The sequence below is a fragment of the Rhinatrema bivittatum genome, chromosome 7 (assembly GCF_901001135.1).
Source record: "Rhinatrema bivittatum chromosome 7, aRhiBiv1.1, whole genome shotgun sequence".
Lineage (NCBI taxonomy): Eukaryota > Metazoa > Chordata > Amphibia > Gymnophiona > Rhinatrematidae > Rhinatrema > Rhinatrema bivittatum.
Genome location: NC_042621.1, coordinates 310,527,998 through 310,547,436, shown reverse-complemented (window position 1 = coordinate 310,547,436; position 19,439 = coordinate 310,527,998). Strand labels below are relative to the sequence as shown.

Below are 19,439 nucleotides of genomic sequence, written 5' to 3'. Positions count from 1 at the left end.
TATAGTGTTCTGAAGTTCCCTATTGGAAAGTGTCCTAAGGAGCATCACAAACTCATGAAGTCCCTTCTTCTCATGGTCTTCTCCTATCCTATCCTGTTCTAGGAATGTGCTAAGGCTGACGGGATGAGCTCTCAGGCACCCAGGAATGGAAGTCTCTTAGGATGCAAGAGGATCCTACGACTGGGAAGAACCAAAGACCAACATTGATGCAAGAGGGGTTAGTCCCATATTCCTCGATTTCATTAAATAGTGCCGAAGTCTTGAGAAGCAGAGCCAGGAAGAAGGGCTGCCAAGCGGGTGACATAGCAGTTATTACAAAGGCAACAAATCTATATGTTAGGAAAGTAAAGAAGAATAAGAGGAAAAAGAAACCAATCTGGTCTTTAAGATCATGAGAGGTCTTGAACGAGTAGATGTGAATCGGTTATTTACACTTTCGAATATTAGAAGGACTAGGGGGCATTCCATGAAGTTAGCAAGTAGCACATTTAAGATTAACCGGAGAAAATTCTGTTTCACTCAATGCACAATAAAGCTCTGGAATATGTTACCAGAGGATGTGGTTAATGCAGTTAGTGTAGCTGGGCTCAAAAAAGGTTTGGATAAGTTCTTGGAGGAGAAGTCCATTAACTGCTATCAATCAAGTTTACTTAGGGAATAGCCACTGCTATTAATTGCATCAGTAGCATGGGATCATCTTGGTGTTTGGGTAATTGCCAGATTCTTGTGATCTGGTTTGGCCTCTGTTGGAAACAGGATGCTGGGCTTGATGGACCCTTGGTCTGACCCAGCATGGCAATTTCTTATGTTCTTATGGTTCTCTAAGGAGCTGGCTGAAAGAATTAACTAAAAAAGAACAGCATTCGAGAAGTATAAACGATCCTAAAAAAAGAACCTAAGGAGTAGAGAGAATGAGATGTGATTTAAAGAAGCTTGAACAGTAGTCAAAGATATGGCAGCTAAGATTCAATGCCAAGAAGTGCAGAGTCATGCATCTGGGGTGTGGTAATCTAAAAGAACTGTATGTGATGGGGGTGAAAGGCTGTTGTGCACAGAGCAAGAGAGGGACCTTGGGGTGATAGTGTCTAGCGATCTGAAGAAAAATGCTGGACTGCACAGAGAGAGGAATAACCAATAAGAAAAAGGAGGTGATTATCCCCTTGTATAGGTCCTTGGTGAGGCCTTATCTGGAGTAATATGTTCAGTTCTAGAGACCATATCTCAACAAGGATAAGGACAGGATGGAGGTGGTACAGAGAAGGGTGACCAAACTGGTGGGGGGATCTCCATCAAATTACTTATTGAGAGAGGATGAAGGACCTAAATATGTATACCCTGGAGGAGAGGAGGTGCAGGAGAGATATGATACAGACCTTCAGATACCTGAAAGGTTTTAATGATGCACAATCGACAAACCTTTTCATTGGAAAGAACTCAGTAGAACTATGTGTCACGAAATGAAACTCCAGGGAGAAACATGGTCAAGAAATATTTCTTCATGGAAAGGGTGGTGGATGCCTGGAATACCATTCCAGAGGAGGTGGTGAAGACAAAACAGTGAAAATATTCAAAGAGGCATGAAACCTAGAAACATAGAATCATAGAAATGACGGCAGAAGAAGACCAAACGGCCCATCCAGTCTGCCCAGCAAGCATTCACACTTATTTTTTCTCATACTTATCTGTTACTCTTGGCCCTTATCAGTAACCTTTTGGTTCTAGTTACCTTCCACCCCCACCATTAATGTAGAGAGTAGTGCTGGAGCTGCATCTAAGTGAAGTATCAAGCTTAATTGGTTAGGGGTAGTAACCGCCGCAATAAGCAAGCTACTCCCACGCTTATTTGTTTACCCAAACTATGCAATTCAGTCCTTGTTGGTTGTTGTCTGAATGTAAATCCTCTTATCTTCATTCCCCCATGCCGTTGCCGCAGAGAACTATGCTGGATATTCATTGAAAGTGAAGTATCAAGCCACCTTCTTTCTCAAATTTCCCTGTAAATGCCTTGTTGTATATAAAAAGAATAAGTTTGTCTTTCTTGATCCTGCACACCTAGAAGTTTTTCTATCTGATAAGGATGGATGAGGGTCGTATAACAGCTTTCATTGGATAATGTAACTGGTTAAATAGAAATATGGCTCTAAGTGTTCAAATTGATTGAATATTTCCTAAATGAATTTTTTTAATGGCTTCTCAGATTGAGGACTTAAAATTGGTAATACATAAAAGTAATTTCCTTTTTTTTTATGTATGTTTAAAACTTTGGTAATGTTATTCCAAAATTTACCTGTTTTTCTTTCTCATTATAAATGTATTAAGAAATTTAATAAAGTATAAATTGAAAAAAAAAAGTGAAGTATCAGGCTTATTGGTTTGGGATAGTAACCGCCGCAACAAGCAAGCTACTCCCCGCTTTTTTGTGAATGCAAATCCTTTTTTCCACATTTCCTCTTGCCATTGAAGCTTAGAGCAATGTTGGAGTCAGTCACATTAACCGTGTATATGTTTATTGAATAAGGGTATTGTCTCCAGATAGTAGCCGTCATTCCCGCAAGCCACCCCCATGCCTCCACTTCATTCACATCCTCTATGGATTTGCAGTGTTTATCCCACGCCCCTTTGAAATCCTTCACAGTTTTGGTCTTCTCCACTTCCTCTGGAAGGTTGTTCCAAGTATCCACCACCCTCTCCATGAAGAAATACTTCCTGACATTGGTTCTGAGTCTTTCTCCCTGGAGTTTTTAATCGTGACCCCTGGTTCTGCTGATTTTTTTTCCAACAGAAAAAGTTTGTAGTTGACTTTGGATCATTAAAACCTTTCAAGTATCTGAAAGTCTGTATCATATCACCCCTGCTCCTCCTTTCCTCCAGAGTGTACATTAGGGATGTGAATCGTTTTAGGACGATTAAAATTATCGTCCGATAATTTTAATATCGTCTTAAACCGTTATGGAACACAATACAATACAGATTCTAACGATTTATCGTTATAAATCGTTAGAATCGTGAGCCGGCACACTAAAACCCCCTAAAACCCACCCCCGACCCTTTAAATTAAATCCCCCACCCTCCCGAACCCCCCCCCCCCAATACCTTAAATAACCTGCGGGTCCAGCGGCGGTCCGGAACGGCAGCGGTCCGGAACGGGCTCCTGCTCCTGAATCTTGTCGTCTTCAGCCGGCGCCATTTTCCAAAATGGCGCCGAAAAATGGCGGCGGCCATAGACGAAAAAGATTGGACGGCAGGAGGTCCTTCCGGACCCCCGCTGGACTTTTGGCAAGTCTCGTGGGGGTCAGGAGGCCCCCCACAAGCTGGCCAAAAGTTCCTGGAGGTCCAGCGGGGGTCAGGGAGCGATTTCCCGCCGCGAATCGTTTTCGTACGGAAAATGGCGCCGGCAGGAGATCGACTGCAGGAGGTCGTTCAGCGAGGGTTCCGGCGCCTCGCTGAACTGACCTCCTGCAGTCGATCTCCTGCCGGCGCCATTTTCCAGTACGGAAAATGGCGCCGGCCATACGCGTATGGCCGGCGCCATTTTCCGTACGAAAACGATTCGCGGCGGGAAATCGCTCCCTGACCCCCGCTGGACCTCCAGGAACTTTTGGCCAGCTTGTGGGGGGCCTCCTGACCCCCACGAGACTTGCCAAAAGTCCAGCGGGGGTCCGGAAGGACCTCCTGCCGTCCAATCTTTTTCGTCTATGGCCGCCGCCATTTTTCGGCGCCATTTTGGAAAATGGCGCCGGCTGAAGACGACAAGATTCAGGAGCAGGAGCCCGTTCTGGACCGCTGCCGTTCCGGACCGCCGCTGGACCCGCAGGTTATTTAAGTTATTTGGGGGGGGGTTCGGGAGGGTGGGGGATTTAATTTAAAGGGTCGGGGGTGGGTTTTAGGGGGTTTTAATGTGCCGGTTTTTCGATTTTTCGATTTTTAACGATTTTTAACGATTTTTCACGATATTTTACCCCCCCAAACGGCAACAATACGATTCCCTCCCCCTCCCAGCCGAAATCGATCGTTAAGACGATCGAGGACACGATTCACATCCCTAGTGTACATATTTAGATTCTTCAATATCTCCTCATAAGTCATTCGATGAAGACCATCTACCTTTTTGGTCGCCCTTCTCTGGACCGCCTCCATCCTGTCTCTATTCCTTCGGAGATACGGTCTCCAGAACTGAACACAGTACTCCAGGTGAGGCCTCACCAAGGACCTGTACAAGGGGATAATCACTTCCCTTTTCTTACTCGATATTCCTCTCTCTGTGCAGCCCAGCATTCTTCTGGCTTTAGCTATCGCCTTGTCACATTGTTTCGCCAACTTCAGATCGTTAGACACTGTCACCCCAAGGTCTCTCTCCTGCTCCGTGCACATCAGCCTTTCCCCCCCCCCCCCCCCCCCCCATTGAATACAGTTCTTTCGGATTTCCACTCCCCATATGCATGACTCTGTACTTCCTGGCACTGAATCTCAGCTGCCATATCTTCGACCACTCTTCCAGCTTCCTTAAATCCCATCTCATTCTCTCCACTCCTTCCGGTGTGTCCACTCTGTTGCAGATCTTAGTGTCATCCGCAAAAAGACAAACCTTACCTTCTATCCCGTCCGCAATGTCGCTCACAAAGATATTGAACAGGACTGGTCCCAACTCCGATCCTTGCGGCACTCCACTCACCACCACTCTCTCTTCAGAGTAAGTTCCATTTACCCTCAAACATTGTCTTCTGTCCTTCAACCAATTTGCAATCCAGGTCACCACCTCGGCACTCACTCCTAAGCTTCTCGTTTTATTCACCAGTCTCCTGTGTGGTACCATATCAAAAGCTTTGCTGAAATCCAAGTAGATGACATTGAGCGCTCTTCTTCGATCCAATTCCCTAGTCACCCAGTCAAAAAAGTCAATCAGATTTGTCTGACAGGACTTTGCCCTGGTGAATCCATGCTGCTTCGGGTTCAGCAATTCTTCCGACTGTAGATAGTTCACTATTCTTTCTTTCAACAGTGACTCCATTACTTTTCCCACCACTGAGGTGAGGGTAACCGGTCTGTAGTTGCCAGCCTCCTCTCTGCTCCCACTGTTGTGAAGCGGGACCACCACTGCTCTTCTCCAATCACTCGGCACCACTCCCGTTTCTAGGGATCTATTGAACAGGTCACACAGCGGACCCGCCAGCACATCTCTGAGCTCCCTCAGTATCCTGGGATGAACCTAATCAGGACCCATGGCTTTGTCCACTTTCAGTTTCCCCAGCTCTTCCCATACATTCTCTACAGTAAATGGAGTTACATCTGCTCCACTCCCTTCCAGTTTCTTGTTAACTAGCGACGGTATCAAAATATACCCAGGTAATCCATTTAGATGAGTAACTAATACTTTATCCATCTAAATAGCTTTTAAATATATATATTTTATATATATATAATATATATAATACTAAAATTTTCTATACAAAAAGTCCACATATACAAATCATATGTCTATGTACACACAGCACAGATAATAAAAAAAAATATATAAATACAAAAAGACACCCCAAAATTTACCTAGTCACTCCTAACTGTGCCCCTCTCCTCTACCACCAATTCCTGACTCCCTGCTACAAGAGTTTTCACTCTGCAGCTCCTCAGTACCTCTCCTCTCTTATCTCTCTCTAACCCTCCTCATGCACTCCCTCATCAGACAAGTCACTCCTAACTGTGCCCCTAACCTCTACCACCAATTCCTGACTCCCTGCTACAAGAGCCTTCACTCTGCAGCTCCTCACTACCTCTCCTCTCTTATCTCTCTCTAACCCCCTCCTCATGCACTCCCTCATCAGACAAGTCACTCCTATCTGTGCCCTTCTCCTCTACCACCAATTCCTGACTCCCTGCTACAAGAGCCTTCACTCTGCAGCTCCTCACTACCTCTCCTCTCTTATCTCTCTCTAACCCCCTCCTGATGCACTCCCTCATCAGACAAGTCACTCCTATCTGTGGCCTTCTCCTCCTCTACCAATTCCTCACTCCCTGCTACAAGAGCCTTCACTCTGCAGCTCCTCACTACCTCTCCTCTCTTATCTCTCTCTAACTCTCCTCATGCACTCCCTCATCAGACAAGTCACTCCTATCTGTGCCCTTCTCCTCTACCACCAATTCCTGACTGCCTGCTACAAGAGCCTTCACTCTGCAGCTCCTCACTACCTCTCCTCTCTTATCTCTCTCTAACCCCCTCCTCATGCACTCCCTCATCAGACAAGTCACTTCTATCTGTGCCCTTCTCCTCTACCACCAATTCCTGACTCCCTGCTACAAGAGCCTTCACTCTGCAGCTCCTCACTACCTCTCCTCTCTTATCTCTCTCTAACCCCCTCCTCATGCACTCCCTCATCAGACAAGTCACTTCTATCTGTGCCCTTCTCCTCTACCACCAATTCCTGACTCCCTGCTACAGGAGCCTTCACTCTGCAGCTCCTCACTACCTCTCCTCTCTTATCTCTCTCTAACCCCCTCCTCATGCACTCCTCTCATCAGACAAGTCACTCCTATCTGTGGCCTTCTCCTCCTCCACCAGTTCCTGACTCCCTGCTACAAGAGCCTTCAATCTGCAGCTCCTCACTGCCTCTCCTCTCTTATCTCTCTCTAATCCCTCCTCATGCACTCCTCTCATCAGACAAGTCACTCCTATCCGTGCCCTTCTCCTCTACCACCAATTCCTGACTCCCTGCTACAAGAGCCTTCACTCTGCAGCTCCTCACTACCTCTCGTCTCTTATCTCTCTCTAACCCCTCCTCATGCACTCCCTCATCAGACAAGTCACTTCTATCTGTGCCCTTCTCCTCTACCACCAATTCCTGACTCCCTGCTACAAGAGCCTTCACTCTGCAGCTCCTCACTCCCTCTCCTCTCTTATCTCTCTCTAACCCTCCTCATGCACTCCCTCATCAGACAAGTCACCCCTATCTGTGCCCTTCTCCTCTACCACCAATTCCTGACTCCCTGCTACAAGAGCCTTCACTCTGCAGCTCCTCACTCCCTCTCCTCTGTTATCTCTCTCTAACTCTCCTCATGCACTCCCTCATCAGACAAGTCACTCCTATCTGTGCCCTTCTCCTCTACCACCAATTCCTGACTCCCTGCTACAAGAGCCTTCACTCTGCAGCTCCTCAGTACCTCTCCTCTCTTATCTCTCTCTAACTCTCCTCATGCACTCCCTCATCAGACAAGTCACTCCTATCTGTGCCCTTCTCCTCCTCTACCAATTCCTCACTCCCTGCTACAAGAGCCTTCACTCTGCAGCTCCTCACTACCTCTCCTCTCTTATCTCTCTCTACACCCTCCTCATGCACTCCCTCAGACAAGTCACTCCTATCTGTGCCCTTCTCCTCCTCTACCAATTCCTCACTCCCTGCTACAAGAGCCTTCACTCTGCAGCTCCTCACTACCTCTCCTCTCTTATCTCTCTCTAACTCTCCTCATGCACTCCCTCATCAGACAAGTCACTCCTATCTGTGCCCTTCTCCTCCTCTACCAATTCCTCACTCCCTGCTACAAGAGCCTTCACTCTGCAGCTCCTCACTACCTCTCCTCTCTTATCTCTCTCTAACTCTCCTCATGCACTCCCTCATCAGACAAGTCACTCCTATCTGTGCCCTTCTCCTCTACCACCAATTCCTGACTCCCTGCTACAAGAGCCTTCACTCTGCAGCTCCTCACTCCCTCTCCTCTCTTATCTCTCTCTAACCCTCCTCATGCACTCCCTCATCAGACAAGTCACCCCTATCTGTGCCCTTCTCCTCTACCACCAATTCCTGACTCCCTGCTACAAGAGCCTTCACTCTGCAGCTCCTCACTCCCTCTCCTCTGTTATCTCTCTCTAACTCTCCTCATGCACTCCCTCATCAGGCAAGTCACTCCTATCTGTGCCCTTCTCCTCTACCACCAATTCCTGACTCCCTGCTACAAGAGCCTTCACTCTGCAGCTCCTCAGTACCTCTCCTCTCTTATCTCTCTCTAACTCTCCTCATGCACTCCCTCATCAGACAAGTCACTCCTATCTGTGCCCTTCTCCTCCTCTACCAATTCCTCACTCCCTGCTACAAGAGCCTTCACTCTGCAGCTCCTCACTACCTCTCCTCTCTTATCTCTCTCTACACCCTCCTCATGCACTCCCTCAGACAAGTCACTCCTATCTGTGCCCTTCTCCTCCTCTACCAATTCCTCACTCCCTGCTACAAGAGCCTTCACTCTGCAGCTCCTCACTACCTCTCCTCTCTTATCTCTCTCTAACTCTCCTCATGCACTCTCTCATCAGACAAGTCACTCCTATCTGTGCCCTTCTCCTCCTCTACCAATTCCTCACTCCCTGCTACAAGAGCCTTCACTCTGCAGCTCCTCACTACCTCTCCTCTCTTATCTCTCTCTAACTCTCCTCATGCACTCCCTCATCAGACAAGTCACTCCTATCTGTGCCCTTCTCCTCTACCACCAATTCCTGACTCCCTGCTACAAGAGCCTTCACTCTGCAGCTCCTCACTCCCTCTCCTCTCTTATCTCTCTCTAACCCTCCTCATGCACTCCCTCATCAGACAAGTCACCCCTATCTGTGCCCTTCTCCTCTACCACCAATTCCTGACTCCCTGCTACAAGAGCCTTCACTCTGCAGCTCCTCACTCCCTCTCCTCTGTTATCTCTCTCTAACTCTCCTCATGCACTCCCTCATCAGACAAGTCACTCCTATCTGTGCCCTTCTCCTCTACCACCAATTCCTGACTCCCTGCTACAAGAGCCTTCACTCTGCAGCTCCTCAGTACCTCTCCTCTCTTATCTCTCTCTAACTCTCCTCATGCACTCCCTCATCAGACAAGTCACTCCTATCTGTGCCCTTCTCCTCCTCTACCAATTCCTCACTCCCTGCTACAAGAGCCTTCACTCTGCAGCTCCTCACTACCTCTCCTCTCTTATCTCTCTCTACACCCTCCTCATGCACTCCCTCAGACAAGTCACTCCTATCTGTGCCCTTCTCCTCCTCTACCAATTCCTCACTCCCTGCTACAAGAGCCTTCACTCTGCAGCTCCTCACTACCTCTCCTCTCTTATCTCTCTCTAACTCTCCTCATGCACTCTCTCATCAGACAAGTCACTCCTATCTGTGCCCTTCTCCTCCTCTACCAATTCCTCACTCCCTGCTACAAGAGCCTTCACTCTGCAGCTCCTCACTACCTCTCCTCTCTTATCTCTCTCTAACTCTCCTCATGCACTCCCTCATCAGACAAGTCACTCCTATCTGTGCCCTTCTCCTCTACCACCAATCCCTGACTCCCTGCTACAAGAGCCTTCACTCTGCAGCTCCTCACTACCCTCTCCTCTCTTATCTCTCTCTAACCTCCTCATGCACTCCCTCATCAGACAAGTCACTCCTATCTGTGCCCTTCTCCTCTACCACCAATCCCTGACTCCCTGCTACAAGAGCCTTCACTCTGCAGCTCCTCACTCCCTCTCCTCTGTTATCTCTCTCTAACTCTCCTCATGCACTCCCTCATCAGGCAAGTCACTCCTATCTGTGCCCTTCTCCTCTACCACCAATTCCTGACTCCCTGCTACAAGAGCCTTCACTCTGCAGCTCCTCAGTACCTCTCCTCTCTTATCTCTCTCTAACTCTCCTCATGCACTCCCTCATCAGACAAGTCACTCCTATCTGTGCCCTTCTCCTCCTCTACCAATTCCTCACTCCCTGCTACAAGAGCCTTCACTCTGCAGCTCCTCACTACCTCTCCTCTCTTATCTCTCTCTAACACCCTCCTCATGCACTCCCTCAGACAAGTCACTCCTATCTGTGCCCCTAACCTCTACCACCAATTCCTTGGTGGAGGGGCTTCCCCACGGGTAGTGTCAACTCCACCTTGGGCTAAGTGTGCACCTCCGCAACAAAAATCTATCAGGTTCTGTTCTAATTCATACTATTGCATCAGCCCTTACTGATAGTTTAATCATCCCCTTGTAGGTCACTAGCAGATTAATTAATTAGTGAATACACCTAAGAATTTAAAGTACTCTAATTCCTACTTAGCAACCTAAACTTAACTAGGAACTCAACAAAATTAAGATGAAGGCAGCAGAGAACGAGTCCGATCTCTGGAGGCTAGAGTGGCAGTTCTGGAGGAGCTGAGGCAGACAGAGAGGTTTATAGATGAGACCTTCAGGGACATAGTAGCCAAGTCCCAACTTCAGACTGGCAGCCCTGGTGCTGCCTTGGATCAGAAAGAGACTTCAGAGATCATTACCCTGGTGTAGCAGGAAGTGATCCTGTAGCAAGGACCTGCTCTCCAGGTGATGCATTGTCCTCTCGCACTGAGGATATCTCCCCAAGGCCTACTGCCCAGGAGGGAAGGGTTAGGTCGGCCGTCATAGTTGGTGATTCGATTATTAGGAATGTAGATAGCTGGGTGGCTGGTGGGCGTGAGGATCACCTGGTAACCTGCCTGGTGCGAAGGTGGCAGACCTCACGCGTCACCTAGATAGGATTTTAGACAGTGCTGGGGAGGAGCCGGCTGTCGTGGTACATGTGGGCACCAACAACATAGGAAAATGTGGGCGGGAGGTTCTGGAAGCCAAATTGAGGCTCTTAGGTAGAAAGATTAAATCCAGAACCTCCAGGGTAGCATTCTCTGAAATGCTCCCTGTTCCACGCGCAGGTCACCAGAGGCAGGCAGAGCTCCGGAGTCTCAATGCGTGGATGAGACGATGGTGCAGGGAAGAGGGATTCAGTTTTGTTAGGAACTGGGGAACCTTTTGGGGAAGGGGAGTCTCTTCTGAAGGGATGGGCTCCACCTTAACCAGGGTGGAACCAGACTGCTGGCGCTAACCTTTAAAAAGGAGAGAGAGCAGCTTTTAAACTAGAACAAGGGGGAAAGTGATGGTGAATGATTAAAAGACCGGTTGGGTTCTTTTTTAGAAATCACAATGTCAGGTTTCCTGACACCGTCACTTAGGCTATTTTTCTAATATTTATTTGGTTTCCCTCATTGTTTCCAGTTTATCATCTGGGTTACCATATTGACTCTCCTTGATAAGATTTCAATTACCCCAATATTGACTGGGTAAATGTAACATCAGGACTTGCTAGAGACATAAAGTTCCTGGATGTAATAAATCATTGCTTCATGGAGCAATTGGTTCAGGAACCGACAAGAGAGGGAGCAATTTTAGATTTAATTCTCAGTGGAACACAAGATTTGGTGAGAGAGGTAACGGTGGTGGAGCCGCTTGGCAACAGTGATCATAACATGATCCAATTGAAACTAATAACTGGAAGGGGGACAATAAGTAAAGCTACAGCTCTAAAACTATTTTATTTATTTATTTGTTTGTTTCTATATACCGAAGTTTGTGGAAAATATCACATTGGTTTACAATATAATATAAAAACACACATTTCAAAATATACAGTGACCCCTATCTCCTCATCCCGATGATGGGTTGGTAAAATCTCGTTGCCCCTCTCCTAGGCTGCCGGCTACGAAAGGGCTGGCACCTTCCAAGGGGTCGAGACCTCTGAAATGTCAAATTTCTGTAGGAGCGGAAATGCTGGGAACCCCTGGAACAAACCTAAATTTTCAAAAGGGAAACTTTGATAAAATGAGGAAAATAGAAAAAACTGAAAGGTGCAGCTGCAAAGGTTAAAAGTGTTCAACAGGCTTGGACATTATTTAAAAATACAATCCTAGAGGCGCAGTCCATATGTATTCCACACATTAAGAAAGGTGGAAGGAAGGCAAAACGATTACCGGCATGATTAAAAGGGGAGGTGAAAGAGGCTATTTTACATACAGTTATGGGACATTGCGTTATTAATCCTTTATAAAATAATTCATTTAAGAAACTTCTTCAGGCTTCGTAGCCATCAGAATTACATCAGGCTGCTTCTGGCCAGGTAAGATCCGCAAATGAAGAAAAGACCGGACGCTTCAATTATTTCTTGAACACGTCGGCAGGCGCGGATCTTACTCTTTTCAACAAAAATTTTGTATTTACAGATTGGTTTTGTCTGCGCGCCAAATAACTTTTTTTGAAGTGTTATTGTTTGGTGCCTTTTGTGCTTATCATTTGATTCTAAGGACCTATATTGTGCTCTTTGTTATTTTGCTTTAAAATATTGATAAGACAGAATTTGAAATGACGTTGGCTGTGGAGGGTGATGATTCGGGTAAACTGAACCAAATCACTTTGAAACTAGAAGATGTGGTAGGCCTGATTGACAAACTAAAGCGTGGCAAATCACCTGGACTGGATGGTATGCATCCTAGGGTACTGAAGGAACTCAAACATGAAATTTCAGACCTGTTAGTTAAAATTTGTAACCTATCATTAAAATCATCCATTGTACCTGAAGACTGGAGGGTGGCCAATGTAACCCCAATATTTAAAAAGGTATCCAGGGGACATCTAGCAAAGTAAAGACCGGTGAGACTGACTTCAGTGCCAGGGAAAATAGTGGAAACTATTCTAAAGATCAATATTGTAGAACATATAGAAAGACATGGTTTAATGGAACACAGTCAACATGGATTTACTCATGGGAAGTCTTGCCTCACAAATCTGCTTCATTTTTTTGAAGGAGTTAATAAACATGTGGATAAAGGTGAACCGGTAGATGTAGTGTATTTGGATTTTCAGAAGGCATTAGACAAAGTCCCTCATGAGAGGCTTTTAAGAAAACTAAAAAGTCATGGGATAGGAGGTGGTGTCCTTTCGTGGATTACAAACTGGTTAAAAGACAGGAACCAGAGAGTAGGATTAAATGTTCAATTTTCTCAGTGGAAAAGGGTAAACAGTGGAGTGCCTCAGGGATCTGTACTTGGACCAGTGCTTTTTAATATATTTATAAATGATCTGGAAAGGAATACGACGAGTGAGGTTATCAAATTTGCAGATGATTCAACAATCTCTATGCCACCTCTCTGCCCCTGGTTCTGAGTTCCATACCCTCAGATCCTCTCTATGCAACTTCTCTGCCCCTGCTACTGAGTTCCATGCCCTCAGATCCTCTCTATGCCACCTCTCTACCCCTGGTGCTGAGTTCCATGCCCTCAGATCCTCTCTATGCCACCTCTCTGCCCCTGGTGCTGAGTTCCATGCCCTCAGATCCTCTCTATGCCACCTCTCTGCCCCTGGTGCTGAGTTCCATGCCCTCAGATCCTCTCTATGCCACTTCTCTGCCCCGGTGCTGAGTTCCATGCCCTCATATCCTCTCTATGCCACCTTTCTGCCCCTGGTGCTGAGTTCCATGCCCTCAGATCCTCTCTATGCCACCTCTCTGCCCCTGGTGCTGAGTTCCATGCCCTCAGATCCTCTCTATGCCACCTCTCTGCCCCAGGTGCTGAGTTCCATATCCTCAGATCCTCCCTATGCCACCTCTCTGCCCCTGGTGCTGAGTTCCATACCCTCAGATCCTCTCTATGCCACCTCTCTGCCCCAGGTGCTGAGTTCCATATCCTCAGATCCTCCCTATGCCACCTCTCTGCCCCTGGTGCTGAGTTCCATGCCCTCAGATCCTCTCTATGCCACCTCTCTGCCCTTGGTGCTGAGTTCCATACCCTCAGATCCTCTCTATGCCACCTCTCTGCCCCTTGGTACTGAGTTCCATATCCCTCAGATCCTCTCTATGCCACCTCTCTACCCCTGGTGCTGAGTTCCATATCCTCAGATCCTCTCTATGCCACCTCTCTGCCCCTGGTGCTGAGTTCCATATCCTCAGATCCTCTCTATGCCACCTCTCTGCCCCTGGTGCTGAGTTCCATGCCCTCAGATCCTCTCTATGCCACCTCTCTGCCCCTGGTGCTGAGTTCCATGCCCTCAGATCCTCTCTATGCCACCTCTCTGCCCCTGGTGCTGAGTTCCATGCCCTCAGATCCTCTCTATGCCACCTCTCTGCCCCTGGTGCTGAGTTCCATACCCTCAGATCCTCTCTATGCCACCTCTCTGCCCCTGGTACTGAGTTCCATATCCTCAGATCCTCTCTATGCCACCTCTCTACCCCTGGTGCTGAGTTCCATATCCTCAGATCCTCTCTATGCCACCTCTCTGCCCCTGGTGCTGAGTTCCATATCCTCAGATCCTCTCTATGCCACCTCTCTGCCCCTGGTGCTGAGTTCCATATCCTCAGATCCTCTCTATGCCACCTCTCTGCCCCTGGTGCTGAGTTCCATGCCCTCAGATCCTCTCTATGCCACCTCTCTGCCTCTGGTGCTGAGTTCCATATCCTCAGATCCTCTCTATGCTACCTCTCTGCCCCTGGTACTGAGTTCCATACCCTCAGATCCTCTCTATGCCACCTCTCTGCTCCTGGTGCTGAGTTCCATATCCTCAGATCCTCTCTATGCTACCTCTCTGCCCCTGGTACTGAGTTCCATACCCTCAGATCCTCTCTATGCCACCTCTCTGCCCCTGGTGCTGAGTTCCATATCCTCAGATCCTCCCTATGCCACCTCTCTGCCCCTGGTACTGAGTTCCATACCCTCAGATCCTCTCTATGCTACCTCTCTGCCCCTGGTGCTGAGTTCCATATCCTCAGATCCTCTCTATGCCACCTCTCTGCCCCTGGTACTGAGTTCCATGCCTTCAGATCCTCTCTATGCAACCTCTGCCCCTGGTACTGAGTTCCATGCCATCAGATCCTCTCTATGCCACCTCTCTGCCCCTGGTGCTGAGTTCCATGCCCTCAGATCCTCTCTATGCCACCTCTCTGCCCCTGGTGCTGAGTTCCATGCCCTCAGATCCTCTCTATGCCACCTCTCTGCCCCTGGTGCTGAGTTCCATATCCTCAGATCCTCCCTATGCCACCTCTCTGCCCCTGGTGCTGAGTTCCATATCCTCAGATCCTCCCTATGCCACCTCTCTGCCCCTGGTACTGAGTTCCATATCCTCAGATCCTCTCTATGCCACCTCTCTGCCCCTGGTACTGAGTTCCATGCCTTCAGATCCTCTCTATGCCACCTCTCTGCCCCTGGTGCTGAGTTCCATATCCTCAGATCCTCTCTATGCCACCTCTCTGCCCCTGGTACTGAGTTCCATATCCTCAGATCCTCCCTATGCCACCTCTCTGCCCCTGGTGCTGAGTTCCATATCCTCAGATCCTCTCTATGCCACCTCTCTGCCCCTGGTACTGAGTTCCATGCCTTCAGATCCTCTCTATGCAACCTCTGCCCCTGGTACTGAGTTCCATGCCATCAGATCCTCTCTATGCCACCTCTCTGCCCCTGGTGCTGAGTTCCATGCCCTCAGATCCTCTCTATGCCACCTCTCTGCCCCTGGTGCTGAGTTCCATGCCCTCAGATCCTCTCTATGCCACCTCTCTGCCCCTGGTGCTGAGTTCCATGCCCTCAGATCCTCTCTATGCCACCTCTCTGCCCCTGGTGCTGAGTTCCATGCCCTCAGATTCTCTCTATGCCACCTCTCTGCCCCTGGTGCTGAGCTCCATGCCCTCAGATCCTCTCTATGCCACCTCTCTGCCCCTGTTGCTGAGTTCCATGCCCTCAGATCCTCTCTATGCAACTTCTCTGCCCCTGCTACTGAGTTCCATGCCCTCAGATAATCTCTATGCCACCTCTCTGCCCCTGGTTCTGAGTTCCATGCCCTCAGATAATCTCTATGCCACCTCTCTGCCCCTGGTGCTGAGTTCCATGCACTCAGATCCTCTCTATGCCACCTCTCTACCCCTGGTGCTGAGTTCCATGCCCTCAGATCCTTTCTATGCCACCTCTCTGCCCCTGGTGCTGAGTTCCATACCCTCAGATCCTCTCTATGCCACCTCTCTGCCCCTGGTGCTGAGTTCCATGCCCTCAGATCCTCTCTATGCCACCTCTCTGCCCCTGGTGCTGAGTCCCATGCCCTCAGATCCTCTCTATGCCACCTCTCTGCCCCTGGTGCTGAGTTCCATGCTCTCAGATCCTCTCTATGCCACCTCTCTGCCCCTGGTGCTGAGTTCCATGCCCTCAGATCCTCTCTATGCCACCTCTCTGCCCCTGGTGCTGAGTCCCATGCCCTGAGATCCTCTCTATGCCACCTCTCTGCCCCTGGTGCTGAGTCCCATGCCCTGAGATCCTCTCTATGCCACCTCTCTGCCCCTGGTGCTGAGTTCCATGCCCTCAGATCCTCTCTATGCCACCTCTCTGCCCCTGGTGCTGAGTCCCATGCCCTGAGATCCTCTCTATGCCACCTCTCTGCCCCTGGTTCTGAGTTCCATGCCCTCAGATCCTCTCTATGCCACCTTTCTGCCCCTGGTGCTGAGTTCCATATCCTCAGATCCTCTCTATGCCACCTCTCTGCCCCTGGTTCTGAGTTCCATGCCCTCAGATCCTCTCTATGCCACCTTTCTGCCCCTGGTGCTGAGTTCCATATCCTCAGATCCTCTCTATGCCACCTCTCTGCTCCTGGTGCTGAGTTCCATGCCCTCAGATCCTCTCTATGCCACCTCTCTGCCCCTGGTGCTGAGTTCCATATCCTCAGATCCTCCCTATGCCACCTCTCTGCCCCTGGTACTGAGTTCCATGCCCTCAGATCCTCCCTATGCCACCTCTCTGCCCCTGGTGCTGAGTTCCATATCCTCAGATCCTCCCTATGCCACCTCTCTGCCCCTGGTACTGAGTTCCATGCCCTCAGATCCTCTCTATGCCACCTCTCTGCTCCTGGTGCTGAGTTCCATGCCCTCAGATCCTCCCTATGCCACCTCTCTACCCCTGGTGCTGAGTTCCATATCCTCAGATCCTCCCTATGCCACCTCTCTGCCCCTGGTGCTGAGTTCCATATCCTCAGATCCTCCCTATGCCACCTCTCTACCCCTGGTGCTGAGTTCCATGCCCTCAGATCCTCCCTATGCCACCTCTCTGCTCCTGGTGCTGAGTTCCATGCCCTCAGATCCTCTCTATGCCACCTCTCTGCCCCTGGTGCTGAGTTCCATATCCTCAGATCCTCTCTATGCCACCTCTCTGCCCCTGGTACTGAGTTCCATGCCCTCAGATCCTCTCTATGCCACCTCTCTGCCCCTGGTGCTGAGTTCCATATCCTCAGATCCTCTCTATGCCACCTCTCTGCCCCTGGTACTGAGTTCCATGCCCTCAGATCCTCTCTATGCCACCTCTCTGCCCCTGGTGCTGAGTTCCATATCCTCAGATCCTCTCTATGCCACCTCTCTGCCCCTGGTACTGAGTTCCATGCCCTCAGATCCTCCCTATGCCACCTCTCTGCCCCTGGTGCTGAGTTCCATATCCTCAGATCCTCTCTATGCCACCTCTCTGCCCCTGGTACTGAGTTCCATGCCCTCAGATCCTCTCTATGCCACCTCTCTGCCCCTGGTGCTGAGTTCCATGCCCTCAGATCCTCCCTATGCCACCTCTCTGCTCCTGGTGCTGAGTTCCATGCCCTCAGATCCTCTCTATGCCACCTCTCTGCCCCTGGTACTGAGTTCCATGCCCTCAGATCCTCTCTATGCCACCTCTCTGCCCCTGGTGCTGAGTTCCATGCCCTCAGATCCTCCCTATGCCACCTCTCTGCTCCTGGTGCTGAGTTCCATGCCCTCAGATCCTCTCTATGCCACCTCTCTGTCCCTGGTGCTGAGTTCCATATCCTCAGATCCTCTCTATGCCACCTCTCTGCTCCTGGTGCTGAGTTTCATGCCCTCAGATCCTCTCTATGCCACCTCTCCGCCCCTGGTACTGAGTTCCATGCTCTCAGATCCTCTCTATGCCACCTCTCTGCCCCTGGTACTGAGCTCCATGCCCTCAGATCCTCTCTATACCACCTCTCTGCTCCTGGTACTGAGTTCCATGCTCTCAGATCCCCTCTATGGCAGTGGATCTGATATTGAACATGTTCTCTACAAATAATGCTGAAATGCAAATTTCTCTGTCCTTTTGAATTTTCAATATTTTTTTACTATGTTTTAGCTTCTGCCATGATGAAAAAATCCACCCATCCACAGCAGACCTGCATCCATCCCTCCCCACCAGTCTGAAGGGGCAGCGTTCCCAACTTCCCATGCAGTCCCAAGCCAGCAGCAAAGAGGAAAGTTACCTTCAGCGAGGACCAGGTGCCCTGAGAAAGTCAGTCCCAAAATGATCAGAAGCAGGTAAAGGGCTGACATGGTCAGTCCTGCCTCAGATCTGCTCTGCAATGCTCTCACCCTCACCAGGGCTTTTCTGAAAAATCACTTCCAACCTGAAAGTCAGGTTCCTGCGGACTGCAGCAGTGACGTCCCCACTCAGGCACGAAGGAAGTCCCAGTCCCAGCCAAACTGGTTACACAGGTCCCGGGGGCAGGAGTGGGGGTCGCCTTTATCTTTACTCTTAAGATGAAAGGGTGACTGGGGTCATGAGGATGGTTGGAGGTGCTGTGTGCGCTCTGCCTGGGTACGAAACGCAGGAACACGGAAGGGCTAACGTGGAGCCTTGTGCTGTGAGCTCCTCATTTTGAATCTTCTTTCCACTGAAAGATGTTTATTATTATTTGTGTGTTTGAGGTATCTGAATGTGAGGCCACCACCCAGCTCAGTTACAGGGCGTGACTGCTGCATGAAGGAAGGGTCCTGTAGATGTCGAAACGAACCCTTGAAGTGAGAGAACACAGAGTTCCCCCTCACACACAGATTTACCTTTCCTGTTAACTATTACTACTACTACCTGACATTTCTATAGCGCTGCTCAGCTTATACAGTGCTGTGCCAAGCACACAAGAGGCGGTCCCTGCTCTGTAGAGCTTACAATCTTAAGACCTGGCTTCATCAGTGGCTCACACAGATCTTCCTAGCTGGCAGCACAAGAGGTGATCTCTCCACATTTACAAAACGTAGGGCAGAAGCTGCTACTGTTTCCTCTGCAGAACTGGACCTTGCCCCTCTCATTTATTTATTTTATTTTAATTTTTTCTATACCGGCAATCGTGATAACATCACATCAAGCCGGTTTACAATAAACAATGGGGTAATAACCGGAACCAAGAACAAATATGTAATATACATATTATAAATGCAGTTACAATAAACAAGGAAACATGCAACTGGGAGTAAGAAGAAGAAAAGATAGTAACTTTAACATGGTGTATAAACCTGTAGAAGGTAAAGTTTTCAAAAAAAAAAAAAAAAAAAAAATTAATTGTATAATTTACAATGAGTTGTTCAGTTCAAAAATGCAGTTTTTAATAATAAAGAAGAAATCATAAGTAATGAAGATACTGGGTGTTTATAAAGTTTAGAAGAAGATTATCAGGATGGTTATAAAAGAAAATTGTTGCTTGGAATTTGAAAATCAGAGAGAATTATTTTTAGTCTGAGTCTGGGAAGGCTTGTTTGAAAAGCCATGTTTTGAGTCTTTTTCTGAATGTCAATAAGCAGGGTTCTTGTCTAAGTTCCGTTGGTATGGAGTTCCAAAGAGTGGGTCCTGCTGTGGAGAAAGCCCTATCTCTATAAGTTA

General features: G+C 48.7%; 1 protein-coding gene across 1 annotated transcript in view; it reads right to left on the bottom strand.

Annotated features, from left to right (window-relative positions):
• LOC115096253 (disintegrin and metalloproteinase domain-containing protein 9-like) overlaps nucleotides 1-18,194 on the bottom strand; it is a 150,600-nt gene extending 132,406 nt beyond the window's left edge. The window contains exon 1 of the mRNA XM_029610761.1: nucleotides 18,046-18,194. Within this exon, the coding sequence (XP_029466621.1) occupies nucleotides 18,046-18,115 (70 nt within the window). The 5' untranslated portion in view covers nucleotides 18,116-18,194. The remainder of the gene's footprint in view (nucleotides 1-18,045) is intronic.
• Between the last annotated feature and the right edge of the window lie 1,245 nt (nucleotides 18,195-19,439).